This window comes from Ovis canadensis, chromosome 17, assembly GCF_042477335.2.
Source record: "Ovis canadensis isolate MfBH-ARS-UI-01 breed Bighorn chromosome 17, ARS-UI_OviCan_v2, whole genome shotgun sequence".
Lineage (NCBI taxonomy): Eukaryota > Metazoa > Chordata > Mammalia > Artiodactyla > Bovidae > Ovis > Ovis canadensis.
Window position 1 is genome coordinate 47,050,786 of NC_091261.1, and position 16,421 is coordinate 47,067,206.

At 34.2% G+C, this 16,421-nt stretch overlaps 1 protein-coding gene across 3 annotated transcripts in view; it reads left to right on the forward strand.

The window, feature by feature from the left end:
• The window catches only part of FSTL5 (follistatin like 5), an 873,413-nt gene that overhangs the window by 239,367 nt on the left and 617,625 nt on the right, over positions 1–16,421 (forward strand). For all 3 annotated transcript variants that reach the window (XM_069557498.1, XM_069557499.1, XM_069557500.1), the window contains exon 3: positions 9,047–9,295. In XM_069557498.1, coding sequence (XP_069413599.1) covers positions 9,047–9,295 — 249 coding nt within the window. The remainder of the gene's footprint in view (positions 1–9,046; positions 9,296–16,421) is intronic.

Consider the following 16,421-nt stretch of genomic DNA (forward strand, 5'->3'; position numbering starts at 1 on the left):
GCCTGGCTGAGGTCAGACTAATAGCAAAGAAAAGCAAAGACTATAATCCTATTCTCTGTCCCCAAATCTGTTGTTCTTTTTTAACAGATCAAAGTTAGCATAATACTTGAATTTTTACTGTAACATTATGCACTTTGATGAGACAATTGATACCTTAAATAACTTGGTGCTCTAAAACAGTTTTACTTATGGGTTAGTTAGCTCATCAAAATTTGTTTCTTTTTTCCTCCTGTTGTTACTGATTTAAATCTAGCATCAAACATTATTCATACTCTGTGTATCCTTTACATCTCTTTTTAGCTCCTAAGCCATTCCTCAAATATAACCTCAACTATGCCATGACATAAAATATATGAGCTCTTACCTGATATTATCCATCTCACACACTTTTGTGTCTCTAAACATGCCCCAAAATTGTTGCCTCTTTCCTGGGGCCCAAATTCTACTTTATGTCCTTTGTCAGCAACTAGCAAAAATATCTATGTCTGCTTTTTTTAATCTATTCTGTAGCATCTAATACAGTACCTTGCACATGAAAATAACATATTTTACTAAAGTTTATTTCAACCTAGACCTGCTCTATTTAAATACCTATTGATGAAATGTATATTATGTAAAACAATTGAGAATTGCACCATAATTGAGAAGATCATGTTTAGAATGATGTTGAATGATTTTGTTTTACATATGGTATCTTTTGTGTTTTGTTTCAGTTCTGTTTATTTTAAAACTGAGAAATCATTGTAATGCCCTGAAGGTATAGAAGCTATAAAATAATGTGCTTGCTAAATATACAACATTTTTTGGGGAAAAATGTTATTATATTAAGTTGTGAGATAGCAGGATGTAAGTACTTGAGTAAAATTCATTTAGTGTGCTATCTGACAGAGTATATTTAAAAGAAATCTTTGACATGTTGATCAGATTAAATTGATTTAATCTCAGCTGATACTTAAGTTCAGCATTAGTCATGGATAATTACTGTCAGAAAGGATATGTTCTAGCTATTCATTTACATAATGTGAGCTTTCTTTTGAATTGCATATGAATTAATTAAATTTCCTTTAATTGTAGCAGCTATATGCAACACACAGCTTCTAGCTAGTGTAAGACAGTTCATTAACTTCTAGAAAATGGCCTATTGGCCATTCTAACACAAATCTCTGAACTGGAGTATAGGCAAAAAAGGAAAAATTGAGCAGGGAGAATCAAGGAAAGAGACTCATTGACCTAAATATATCATAAATGACCTCATTTATAGCAGAACATTCCTTCTTCTTCAGAAACTGTACTGGTAGGATAGTCACCTCAGTTTGTGACCAAAATGCAAAATAATATCTTGACCCTGTTGACCTTAAACTTGTTTTTAGATTTTTTTTTAAAAGGAAATAAAACAATTTATCGGTAAATTATAAACTATTTCATAGCAAAAAAAAAGCAAATTGTTAGTAAGATGGTAAATAAATAAAGACAATATAAGTTGTAAAACTATACAAATACAACTACATGAGTCAAATACCTGTGTTATAATGACAACCCCATTTGGACCCTAAAAGCTTGACAATAGGCCTAAGTACTGGTAGGAGTATAAGGTAAAAGTTTTGAAAATGAAATTGTTCATTATTTTACAGTTATTTGACACAACTATAGGTTTTCTTTTTTTAATGTGTTACATTGAACAATAAAAAAGCAATTATGTAAAATTAGAAAAATTTGGCCAATATTATATCCAATTACCTAATCAGTTGTGTTCATTTTATCATATGATTTTATCTGGTTTTAATCATGACTAAAGCCATACCAAAGAAAAAGAAATAAAGGAAGGCAAAGTGATTGTCTGAGGAGGCTTTACAAATAGCTGAAGAAAGAAGAGAAGCAAAAGGCAAGAGTGAAAGGGAAAGATATAGCCAAGTGAATGCAGAGTTCCAGAGAATAGCAAGGAGAGATACGATGTTCTTAAATGAACAGTACAAACAAATAGAGAAAAATAGAATGGAAAACACTAGAGGTATCTTCAAGAAAATTGGAGATATCAAGGGAACATTTCATGCAATAAAACACAGAAATTGTAAGGACTTAACAGAAGCAGAAGAGATTAAGAAGAGGTGGCAAGAATACATAGAAGATCTATACAAGAAAATTTTAATGACCAGGATAACCATGATGGTTTGGTCAGACACCTAAGCTGGACATTGTGAAGTGTGAAGTCAAGTGGGTCTTAGGAAGCATTACTATGAACAAAGCTAGTGAAATTGATAGAATTCCAGTTGAGCTATTTAAAATTTTAAAAGCTGATGCTGTTAAAGTGTTGCACTCAATATGCCAGCAATTTTGGAAAACTCAGCAGTGGCCTCAGGACTAAAACAGGGCAGTTTTCATTCCAATCCCAAAGAAGAGCAATGTCAAAGAATGCTCAAACTACTCTGCAATTATGCTCAATTCTCATATTAGCAACATTATGATTAAAATTCTTCAAGCTAAGCTTCAGCAGTCATGAAGTGAGAAATTCCCAATGCACAAGCTGGGTTTCAAAGAGTTAGAGGAACTAGAGATCAGATTGTCAATATTCACTTGATCTTGGAGAAATCAAAGTAATTCCAGAAAAAAACATCTACTTCTATTTGTTTTTATTATGTTAAACTCCTTAACTGTGTGGATCACAATAAACTGTGGAAAATTCTTAGTGATGAGAGTACCAGCCTACTGTGTCCTGACAAACCTGTATGTGGGCCAAGAAGTAACAGAATTGAAAAAAAAAAACAAAAACAAAAACTAAATGCTTAAAAACTGGGAAAGGAATAAGACAAGGCTGTATATTGTCACTCAGTTTATTTAATTTATATCCAGAATACATCATGCAAAATGCTGGGCTGGATAAATCATGAGCTGTTATAAAGATTTCTGGGAGAAATATCAACTACCTCAGATATGCAGATGATACCACTCTAATGGCAGAAAGGAAACAGGAACTAAGGAGTCTCTTGATGAGGGTCAAAGAGGAGAGTGAAAATTCTGGTTTGAAACTCAACATTCAAAAAACTAAGATCATGTAATCTGGTCCCATCGCTTCTTGACAAATAGAACTGGAAAATGTGAATGCAGTGACAGATTTTATTTATTTATTTATTTATTTTTGGCTCCAAAATCATTGTGGACAGTGACTGCATCTATGAAGTTAAAAGGGTACTTACTCCTTGGAAGAAAAGCTATGACAAACCTAGAGACAGTACTAAAAAACAGAGACATCACTTTGCCAGCAAAGTCCCATGTAGTCAAAGCTATAGTTTTTCTAGGAGTCGTGTACAGATGTGAGAGTTGGACCATAAAGAAGGCTGAGTGCTGAAGAATTAATGACGTCAAATTGTGGTGTTGGAGAAGATTCTTGAGAGCATCTTGGACAGCAAGGAGATCAAACAAGTCAATCCTAAATGAAATCTGCCCTCAGTATTCATTAGAAGGACTGATGCTGAAGCCAGAGCTTCAGTAATTTGGCCACCTGGTGAAAAGAGCCAACTCATTGGAAAAGACCCTGATACTGGAAAAGATTGAAGGCAAAAGTGGAAAAGGGTGGGAGAGGATGAGATGATTAGATAGCATCACTGACTCAATTAACATGAATTTGAGCAAACTCCAGGAGATAGAGGAGGAGAGAGGAGCTTGGCATGCTACAGTCCATGCTGTTGCAAAAAGAGAGACACAACTTAGAGACTGAACATCAACAACAGTAATGACATAAACTTACCATTTTTAAACTTAAGAACATTTCATAGGTGTTTTCTTAGTCTTTCGGTTTTTATTTATTTTATCTAGCAAGCAGGATTTCATTAAGTCAAAGACCCAAAAATTTGATCACAGAAACAAAATTATCATCACCTGGAAAATTAGAAATATAAATTTGGGGTTCAATTTCATATATATTTAGTCAGAAACTCTAAACTCAAGGTTTGGTCTATTCCATGAAACTTCTCTAGGCCCTTACAAGATGCCGAACTTCAAGAAGCATGATTTTAAGTTTATTTTCCAAAATATACTAAATATTTCAGAGCCATCAGTTAGTCAAAATAATATTATATTGGAAAGCTTGATTTAATCAATCCTTTTTTCTTATCTTTTGTTATAAATGTCTTTGAATATTTTATCAAAAAATTTTAGTATGATATTATAGTATAATTAATATAAAGTTTCTTTCAAGAAGATTTGTTCCAATTTACACTGGTATCAAAAATATAAATTATTTCTTTAATTATACTTCCGATATTATTGGTCCTTTTTTTAATTTCAATTTTTTAAAATTCCATTTGCAATTATTTATATTATAAAAATAAAAATACTTCAAGCTTTTATTTATAAAAACTAATAAATCAATTATTTAAATGCTTATTTGTGTATCTCTTCTTGTGAATATTAGCTTTTTAAAACTAGTAAATTAAATTTTAAAGGGAGTTTTACATGTCAGACCTTTTTCAAATGAAATGTATTTGATGTGTTATGTTATATTAGTTTCAGGCACACAGCATTGTGAAATTTATATTTTCATATTTATTTATATCAAGTATTATCTAAATTACTCACTGATGATGCTGTTTTAAAATATAATGTCCTATTATATGTATTCCAACTCTTATAATGTGTCTTATCCTTAAGGAAAGTTATGACCAACCCACAGCGTATTAAAAAGCAGAGACATTACTTTGTCAACAAAGGTCCATCTAGTCAAGGCTATGGTTTTTCCAGTAGTCATGTATGGATGTGGAGTTGAACTATAAAGAAAGCTGAGCACCAAAGAATTGATGCTTTTGAACTGTGGTGTTGGAGAAGACTCTTGAGAGTATCTTGGACTGCAAGGAGATCCGACCAGTCCATCCTAAAGGAGATCAGTCCTAGGTGTTCATTGGAAGGATTGATGTTGAGGCTGAAACTCTAATACTTTGGCCACTGGATGCGAAGACCTTACTCATTTGAAAAAACCCTGATGCTAGGAAAGATTTAGGGCAGGAGGAGAAGGGGATGACAAAGGATGAGATGGTTGGATGGCATCACGGACTCAATGGACACAAGTTTGGGTGAAATTCAGGAGTTGGTGATGGACAGGGAGGCCTGGTGTGCTGCGCTTCATGGGGTCACAAAAAGTCAGACAGGGCTAAGTGACTGAACTGAATGTCATTGTTTTCTTATTAATTTTCTGTCTGGATGATCTGTTCATTGATAAAAGACTGATAAAATATAAAGTCCCCTATAATTATTTTATTGTTGTCAATTTCTTGCTTTATTCCTGTTTATTGCTGCTTTATATATTTAAGCACTCATATTAGTTGAATTTATATTTTAAAATGCTATACCTTTTTATTTTATTGATTCCTTTATCTTTATATGTCTTTCTTTGTCTTTTATTATAAACTTTGTTTAAAAGTCCACTTTAAAATAGAAAGCCTATCCAGCATATTTTTGTTTCCATTTCCATGGGATATATTTTTCCATACCTCACTTTCAGTTTTTTTGTGTCTTTAGCTCTAAATTGATTTTCTTTTAAGCAGCATAGATGGGTCTTATTTTTGCTGCTGTTGTCCTTTTTTTAACTCAATCTGCTCTCCTTTATATTTTGATTGGATCATTTATTTTATTGACATTTAAAGTGATTATTGATATGCATGTAATTACTGTCATTTTGTTATTTATTTTCTGAATTTTGCTTTTGCTTTAGTTCCTTTATTTTCTTTGTCTCTTCTCTGTTGTATGATGTTTTTCCTCAGTGTTATATTTGTGTTCTGTTCTGTTTGGAGTTTTTGTATATTTATTTTTTGTGTGCGTACTTATTTATTGTATGTTTTTGTTTTGTGATTACCATAAATGTCATATATGTTAACCTATAACTATATCCGGTCCCATCACTTCATGGGAAATAGATGGGAAAACAGTAGAAACAGTGTCAGACTTTATTTTTGGGGGCTCCAAAATCACTGCAGATGGTGACTGTAGCCATGAAATTAAAAGACGCTTACTCCTTGGAAGAAAAGTTATGACCAACCTAGATAGTATATTCAAAAGCAGAGACATTACTTTGCCGACTAAGGTCCTTCTAGTCAAGGCTATGGTTTTTCCTGTGGTCATGTATGGATGTGAGAGTTGGACTGTGAAGAAGGCTGAGCACTGAAGAATTGATGCTTTTGAACTGTGGTGTTGGAGAAGACTCTTGAGAGTCCCTTGGACTGCAAGGAGATCCAACCAGTCCATTCTGAAGGAGATCAGCCCTGGGATTTCTTTGGAAGGAATGATGCTAAAGCTGAAGCTCCAGTACTTTGGCCACCTGATACAAACAGTTGACTCATTGGAAAAGAGTCTGATGCTGGGAGGGATTGGGGGAAGGAGAAGAAGGGGATGACAGAGGATGAGATGGCTGGATGGCATCACGGACTCGATGGATGTGAGTTTGAGTGAACTCCGGGAGTTGGTGATGGACAGGGAGGCCTGGTGTGCTGCGATTCATGGGGTCGCAGAGTCAGGCACAACTGAGTGACTGAACTGAACTGATAACTATATCTACTTGATTTACCCTGATAGCCATTTAAATACAAATATGTTCTTAAACTTCTATATTTTTTATTCCCTACATACATAGTATACTTTTTGAGTTCATATTTTACTTCTTAATGTCTATCCCTAACTGTTTATTGTAGCTATAGTTGATTGTATAACTTTGGTCTTTTAACTTTTATACTACATTATTTAAGTGCTAGATCCACAGCCTTTACTATGTACTTGACTTTTCTACTGGGGATTTTAACCCCCCTATAATTTCTTATTGCCTTTTCTTTTTCACTCAAAGGAGACTTCAATACTTCTTGTAAGGTCAGTTTAATATCAATCAATTCTTTTAGCATTTTTGTGTCTAAGAAATTCTTTACCTCTCCTCCAATTCTGAATGATAACCTTGCTGGGTAGAGCATCTTGGGCTACAGGTTTTTCCTTTCACCACTTTGAATATTTGCCATTTCATTCTTGCCTGAAAAGTTTCTGCAGAAATATGAGCTGATAACCTTATGAGACTCCCCTTTTCTGTGACTCTTTGCTTTTCTCTTTGCCATTTACAATAAAGGGACTGCCCCTGTCCCATCTCCAGTATGCATAGGCTGGCATGAGACTCATGAGCTGGCAATGACTGCTTTCACACTGGTCAGAGGCAGGGCTGGAGTCTGCACTGGATCATTTCCTTCCAAATGTTTGCACTTTCATTGCTTAGTGGGGAATAGGAACAAGATGGGCTAGAGCAGGAGGCCATGCAGGCTGGGAATGGGTAGGAGAAGTCTTGGCAGACTCACCAGAACCTCAGGGAGTTTCAATCTGCTGCTTCCATGTAACCAGGAGTAAGTCTGTGTGTATATTCCTTAAGTAGGGAGTCTTAGTTTCTGACAGCCCTCTGGAAGCCCCACTGGTTTTCAAACAAGCTAAGAGAGCTAACCTCCTGTTGGACCCTGGGCTGGGATACCTAATATGTAGCTTGAATCCCTTGCTCCCCAGGGAGAATTCCCCAAACCTGTGATATCCATTCATCTTCTGTATTCTCAGATAGGGATGTGGGTTCATGACTGATCCCTGCTCCTCCTTTCCTATCAGATGCTTTGTGCCTCTTTGTTTATAGCCTTGCTGTAGAAGAGTTCTAATAGTCCCAGGTAGATTTCAGTAAGAGTCTTTCCAATGTATACTTAGTTTGATGTGTTTGTGGTGGATGGTGAGCCCAGGTGCCTCCTAATCTGCTATCTTGACCTCTCCCTCACAAGCCCTTTAATCTTGATAACCCTTTGAGGATATACTATAATCCCCATTTTTCAGATGAGGAAACCAAGTTATAGATGTGTTAGGTACCCAACCAAGGTATGGTTTCATGGAGTGTAGACTCCCAGACTCCTCTGTTCATTGGATTTTTCCAGGCAAGAATTCTGGAGTGGTTTGCCATTTCCTCCTCGAAGGGATGTTCCTGATCCAAGGATTGAAACCACATCTCCTTAATTGCAGGCAGATACCTTCCCATTGAGTCACAGGGTTTACAACCTCTCAAAACTTTTATTTTTTTCTATGTATGTGTCAGCAGTGGTAAATATATCTACACACATTTACACATATGTATATATGTGAATATATATTATTCCTTGATATATATTTTTTCCTATATATACATATTTATATAGATAGACACATAGACATGTATGTACACTTCACTTTTTTTTTTCAGTCACATAATGTTCTCAGATTTACCTAATAAAAGTCTAAGAATGAAATTACTTAGTTTGGTTTCACTGCAAGACTGCTAGATTCTCCTATGTTTTTGAGGTAGATGTAGATTGTTAGATTAAACAAGTAACAGCATAATAAAATTCTTCACGATTTGTTCATTTAGTCATGAAATGGATCAGTGATCGCCAAGTGGCAAAGGTCAAAACAAGAAAGGATCAGATGTTAGAACCCGAAAGTTTTCAAGACACTTTTTCTCATTCCTATTCTCTCCTATTTCCCACTTTACATACGTATGTTTCCTTTCTCCCAGCAGAATTGTCCTAATATAAACGCTGGCATTTGTTAAATATTTCCTATATGCCAGGACTGTGTGTCCTGTGGATCAGTACATGTTTTACTTAGTACAACTCTAGGAGATGGTCTATACTATCAACCTCGTATTATGGATGGGATAATTTAGCACAAGGAAGTAAATTTTCCAAGGGCGTAAAGCTAGAAAATTTGAGTTCAGCAGTTTAAATTCAGAGCCCTTGTCCTTAAGGACTGTAATACTCATTGAGTAGCGAGGTTAGAGCTCAAGGAGAAAAGTGGAAGAGGGGGACAATATCAAGGGTATTTTTTGTGTGTGTCTGGTTCTGATAAAAATCCCTCCTCTTAAGAACAACTGAACCCTGATTATATTATATTTCTCTTAGACTTATTTTATGCGAATCCTTTGAAACTTTGATATCAGCATATTATTTGGATACATAATCTATAAATCCAAGTGATTTTCTTTCTTTCTTTCTTTCTTTTTTTTTTTTTTTTTTGTCTACAGGAATTCTGATTCAGGATGGCTCTTTGGGATCTTGTGAAAACAAATACTGTGGTTTGGGAAGGCACTGTGTTCTCAGCAGAGAGACTGGGCAGGCAGAATGTGCCTGTATGGACCTTTGCAATCGGCACTACAAACCTGTGTGTGGATCTGATGGGGAATTCTATGAAAACCACTGTGAGGTGCACAGAGCTGCTTGCCTGAAGAAACACAAGATTACCATTGTCCACAATGAAGACTGCTTCTTCAAAGGTAAATGCAGTGTGGGCCTAAAGTGCCACCTTTCTCTATTTCTTCCTTCTTCTTACCTAGTGCCCTTAAATTTAAACTCCAGCATCACTAACTGAAAGTCTTTTAAAAAAGAGAGAAAGATAGGCTAAAGACACTTGTGATTAGTAAGTGAATAGAAATTTGTCTGAATATAATTCTGAATCCATTATGAGAACAAAGCTGGCCAAAATATGACTCAAAATTTAATATAGCTTACAGCATTGCACCATATGGCTTCCCAATCATGGCAGTGTTCTTAGGGACACAGAGTGGCCAATTCAGTCAACAAGCCAATTCCACCCAGTGAAATGCACCTGGAGTGAAACTGAGAGAAGAGTGAACGCCAAGCCATCCTGTGATAACATCTCATTCCTTCCTGATTAAAAACGATGCCTACAGTATACACCCCCTATTTCAAATTACAGAGAACTGGTAAATGCCCACTGAAGTAGCTATGAAGAACTCATGCTAAACCCAATTAGTAAATATGAGATGACAATAATTTAAAATTAAAAGTTAGCAATATTTACTTCCATGGTACTAAAAATCATTGGGAACTATTTATGGAAAAGTACTGCTGAATTAGTAATTTGACAAATTATTTTAACATGCTAGATAAATAAATATATAAATATCTTTAATACCTTTCATTTATTTATAAATATATTTCTTATTTATTTATACTAGAAAAAATATTTATTTATTAATAGTCATAACCCAGACTGAAATTTTGAAATGTTAAGCATATAGAACTTCCATCATTCAAAAAGGTCAGTGATCAGTTTGATTTCTAATCTTAAATGGGTTCCACTCCCAAACTCTCAGAGTGCTGCCAAAGTAATTTTATACTTAAAAGCTTGTGTGATATTTTAATTATTAGCTTAAATTTATAGTATCACACAATGTTGCTCATGTACCCATGGATAAATTTTTTTCTTTACAAACTTCATTGAATAAGTATTCAATAAGTATTCAAATGCATCAAGATGGAAGGGTCTGTTGCCATTTTTCTACTAGAAGTCTTTTCATATAAATGAGATAAATTGTAAGAATAGTTTATTTACCAAAGTGAACTCTTTGTGTTTTGACTACACAATTGATGATAGATTATCTTCTTTTACAGAAAGAATATCTAATCTATTTTATAAGTTAAAATGAATTGTATTAATATTTTGCTTTAATCTTCATAAAAGAGTTTTTTTCTGTCAGTTTGAATTGAAAGTGAAAACTTTAGTATTCCACAGACACATGATACAGAGCTGCGTAAATAATATACAATTAAGTTAACTTAGAATCATTCTAACACTGAAGTTTTGTCTAACTGACAACCAGCAATTGATAATATGGAATCAAATGAAATTAAATATCATGAAGTGAGAAAAAAATCTGCTATATTTAATATTCTGTTTTATTAATGGAAGCTTAGGCATAATACTACTCAATATGTAAATCAACATGGAAATAAATGAACTGGATATAACTTGGAATGTTAAACAATGCTTTGAAAAGCTTTTGTTCTTCAGACTTATACTAAGCATATTTATTCAATCATGATTGCGTCAAAATTTATTGTCACCATACTTAGTATTACAATTTAATTTATATTAACTGGGTGAGTTACCAGGGGTTAATACATTACCTAGGTCTCAGAATTTGTCAGTCTTCTGTTTGTTGATTTGTTTTGGTGTTTTGTCCTATATATACATATATATATATATATATATATATATATATATATAACTCATAATAACATAATAATAGCTCACGGGGTCGCAGAGTCGGACATGACTGAAGTGACTTAGCAGTAGTATTACTTATAGTATAACTTTATTTCAACAGAAAGGAAGTAAATAATCTATAATAAAACAATAAATTGCTTGTGCTATTAGTGCACAATTGACCAAACTTTGGACATAAGAAAGATTCCATGGAGCTGGAGGCCTAATATCATGATGACTAAAATTAATTCTTGTAACGGTGGATTATATTTTCTGTGCAATTTCAACAATTTATATTGTTTCAAATAATGACCTAAAGGAAGGAGCAAGTCAAAATATTATGTTCAAGGGCTGCTAACAATTCATATTTAATTATTTTCAAATAGGAAAATATCAAAACATAATTCCTCATTATTTCTTACTTTTATTTATTTATTTTTAATTGATGGATACTTGCTTTACAGAATTTTGTTGTTTTCTGGCAAACCTCAACATGAATCAGCCATAGGTATACATATATATCTCCTCTCTTTTGAGCCTTCCTCCCATCTTCTGCCCCATCCCACCCCTATAAATTGATACTGAGCCCCTGTTTGAGGATACTGAGTCCCCGTTTGAGTTTACTGAGCCATACAGCAAATTCCCATTGACTATATATTATACATATGGTAATGTAAGTTTCCATGTTACTCTTTCCATACATCTCACTCTCTTCTCCCCTCTCCCCATGTCCATAAGTCTATTCTCTATGTCTGTTTCTTTATTGCTGCCCTGTAAATAAATTCCTCAGTACAATTTTTCTAGATTCCCTATATATGCATTAGAATATGATATTTATCTTTCATTTTCTGACTGACTTCAATCCGTATAATAGGCTCTAGATTCATTAGAACTCATTCAAATGCATTTCTTTTTATGGCTGAGTAATATTCCATTGTGTATATATACCATAACTTCTTTATCCATTCATCTGTTGATGGCCATCTAGGTTGATTCCGTGTTCTAGCTATTGTAAACCATACTGCAATGAACAATGGGATACATGTGTCTCTAAAAAATTTTATTACTTTTAGGTTTCATAGAAAGTGATTATGAACACCTTATAGGGATCAACAAACAAAAACCTATAGGCCAAATCCAGGATACTGTTTATTTTTTAAGCAAAGTTTTATTGGAACACTGCCACACTATCAGTTTATGGATTTTTGTTGTTTGCTTTAAGATACAAAAGGAAAATTGAGTGTTTATAACAGGGACAGCATGGCCTGAAATGACAAAAAAATGCATTATCTGGATCTTTTCAGTAATAGTTTTTAACTTCTGATTTAAAAAATATACTAGTGTCTTAAAATTAATTTTAAACATATTTTCAGATTTTTACTAGTCTATCTTCTTGGCTAAGGTGGTGAATAGTGGGACCTACATGTGTTCTAAAATTGAATAGAACAAAACACATATACCCACAGATAAATGCATAGAAATGAATCAGAAAATCTGAGTAAGATCAGTGGATGGTGTCAAAGTTGGAATTCTGGTTATGATATTGTAATATAGTTCTATAAAACATTACCCATCGGTAAAAATGAGCAAAGGATGCATGAAATGCAATTTTTGACAACTGCAGACAACTCTAAAATTATCTCAAAATAAAAGAGTTTAATTTAAAAAGTACTGAAAAGTAATAGAAAAAACTTTGTAAAAAGTTAAATAAAGGAGGGTTTGCATTATTAATTATTTGAACTTTAAGCAGTCTTATTTCATGTATTGAATTTATCAAATTCACGTTTGGCATTTGCATTTAAGCCTGTATATTTATTCATTATTTTAAAACTAAAGTTCAAGTCCGGATTAAGAAACATTTCTGTCTATATTTATATCTCTATGGCAATACATATAAAAGTGAAAGTGTTAGCCTCTCAGTCACGTCTGACATATTGCTGCCACACAGACGCTAGTCTGCCAGGCTCCTCTGTTCATGGCATTCTCCATTAAGAATACTGGAGTGGGCAGCCCATTCCCTCCTCCAGGGGATCTTCCCTACCCAGGGATTGAATCCAGTCTCCAGCATTGCAGGCAGATTTTTTACCTTCTGAGCTACCAGAGAAGCCCCATCTAAACTATATCTACTTCCTGCTGCTGCTGCTGCTGCTGCTGCTGCTGCTGCTGCTGCTGCTGCTAAATCGCTTCAGTCGTGTCCGACTCTGTGGGACTCCATAGACGGCAGCCCACCAGGCTCCGATATATATACATATATATATATTATATATATAATTAAGTAAAAATATATAATGTATATGTATATTATTCCCATTGTTTGTTTTAAATGTTTAAATGCCTCCTTGGTATACTCTGCATTACTGCTGCTGCTGCTGCTGCTGCTGCTAAGTCGCTTCAGTCGTGTCCGACTCTGTGCGACCTCACAGACGGCAGCCCACCAGGCTCCCCCGTCCCTGGGATTCTCCAGGCAAGAACACTGGAGTGGGTTGCCATTTCCTTCTCCAATGCATGAAAGTGAAAAGTGAAAGTGAAGTCGCTCAGTTGTGTTCGACTCTTTTCGACCCCATGGACTGTAGCCTACCAGTCTCCTCCGCCCATGGTATTTTCCAGGCAAGAGTACTAGACATGAACTCACAGAGAATTTTCTTTAGTGATTTAAGATCCTTGAAACTAGATAAAACAGACATTTGTGAACATGACTTCCCTGGTGGCTCAGCCGGTAAAGTGTCTGCCTACAGTGCAGGAGACCCGGGTTCAATCCCTGGGTCGGGAAGATCTCCTAGAGAAGGGAATGAGAGCCCACTCCAGTATTCTTGGCTCAGAGAATTTATTTCTACTCACATTTATTTGATTATGAAGAAACTGTCTATAATAGGATATAGAACATTATAGTGATAGTGAAATTCTCTCAGTCATGTCTGACTCTTTGCAACCCCATGCACTGCACAGTCCATGAAATTCTCCAAGCCAGAATACTGGAGTGAGTAGCCATTCCCTTCTCCAGAGGATCCCAACCCAGGTCTCCCACATTGCAGGGAGTTTCTTTACCATTTGAGCTACCAGGGAATATTGGCATCAAATTTTTTTATGATGATGCTAACTATAGAACTGAACATTCCATTTTATATAATGCCCACTAATAACTGTCATGAGAGTTTTGCCTTAATTTCCCATCCCTCACGCCCAAGTGGCTTTCTAACTGCTGCAATACACATGTCTACACATAACAAAAACTCCTCTCACTTCAATACCAGATCAGTCTGGCCTACTAAGCAGAATTTACACACTCAGAATATAGTAGTAAGCTGGAGTAAGAAACTCAAGATATAACCTATGCTAAGAAGAGTATGGAATTAACCTTTTATGAGAAAATCAATTGAACAGAAACTCTTTTGCCATTTAATCTCTGAGAATAAAACTGCCATAAAGGCAAATGTTCTGTGCACTTAAATGTGCATCACAACAATAACAACTTGGGAAATATGCTTTTTTATACCTCTGTGTGCGTGATTTGAATGAAATCTGACATGGTGCCTTTTTCTTTGATATAATCTAGAGAGACATTCACATTTCATTTTGCTAACTGATTAATCGGTTGATTCTCTTACCTGATTATTATTATTTCTTAAGGCAGAACTTAGAGAACTGAGGCTAGAAAACTAGGCTGCCAACGATATTTTTAAATATATAAGTAAATGTCCTGTGCTAATATACATGGGCTTTTAGATTTCCTTTTTTTGGAGGGAGGGATAGGGCATCTGTGTAAAGGTTTTGTTTTAAATTGAAATAGGCATGTATGCCATTTCTTGAAAAATAATTATGTTGATGAATATATCAGCTTTTGGAAAAGAGTACCCAGATGTTTATTTGTTTGCTCTGTTCTGTTCTGCTTTGCTTTTAGTCAGTATTAGCTAAATGAAATTACAGATTGGTAGTGAAATTAATAACTTGGACAAAATACTGACACTCAGAAGTTTCAATTCCTCTGAATGCATCCTGTACCCACAACCTCAAAACTAATTTTATTAATCCCCTGAATGTCAGCTGGTGTATATTAAAATTTTCTGATTTGATTACAGAATCAATTGAGCTTTCTATTTTGCATTGAATTTAATCAATGTTAAGAATATAATTTTGTGTCACTCTCCTCCCTAATTAAACTGTGAACTGCAGAATCCTATGTGTAAGCCAATATATAACATATATTAGGAATCATAAGGTGTATACTCATAAATTTACTATTTGTTAATAAAATTATACTTTTTCTCCTCTCATTTTTGAAAGCTGTATAAAGGATTTTGTAAACATTAAACATTGTATGTGTTTATCTTCCACTTATTGATAATAGATATGTGATGGATTTTATATAAACATGAAAACTGCTCCAAAAGAGTAGGATTTAAATATTAGGACCACCCAACAAATGTATTAAAACATTATCAGTGAGAAATGAGATATATCAGGTATTGTGTCAAAACACTTTCACAACTATTAGATTATTAATTCATTTTAATAACAAACCAGAAGGCACAAAACTTAAGATTTTAAAAATGGCTGCCAACATTCACACAGTAAGTTAAGGCAGCGATCAAGGACTCTGGGCTCTCTTTTAGTACACATATACTTCAAACATTTATATTTGAGTCTATAATACAATAATAGCTTGCTTCTCTTTGCTTTTTAAAAAGTTACTTTCTATAGTAATTTGTATTTGAATATTTTACATTATTGAGGATCAATATTTCTCACTGTGGTATTTGTAAGGATTAAATAATGCATATAACAGCTCTTGGGCAATAGAAGAACTTAATAAGAGATAATTACTATGTTTAAGACTGAAACTTCAACAACTGTTAACATTTGATTCCAATACATTTTCACACTGGAATCTAGAAAGCCACACATTTTCTTTTAGGTTTATTTTGGGTTATAGTGTTGCTTAAAAAGCCCCTGGTCAAGTTATTACAGATCCAAATTTGCCAGATCATTATATGATAGACAAATTGGTGGTAATGTTTCCCAATTGTAGATAAGACTACTTAAAGGAAAAAAATAACTATCTCAATTTTAGAAACATATTTATTATCAGTTTCTTAATTGTAATTGAAAATCGATCCAGTCATCTTTCTCACTGATTTACTATAGGTTTATTTTGCTTAAAGTACATGATAAATAAAATGTGATTTTGCTCTTTTACTCTCCATGAGAACATATTATTAGTTAAAATAATTTTGCTTCCATCTTGTAGCTGTTTAAATATATTGGTTATTACCTGTCATTGACACCTTTACTTATGGTGTTTATTTTCTTAATATACAATTCTCAAATGTTAAATGTGCTGTTCCTGCAAGTTACAAAGTGAAGGACATTTTTGCAGCTTTTATGTTTCAATG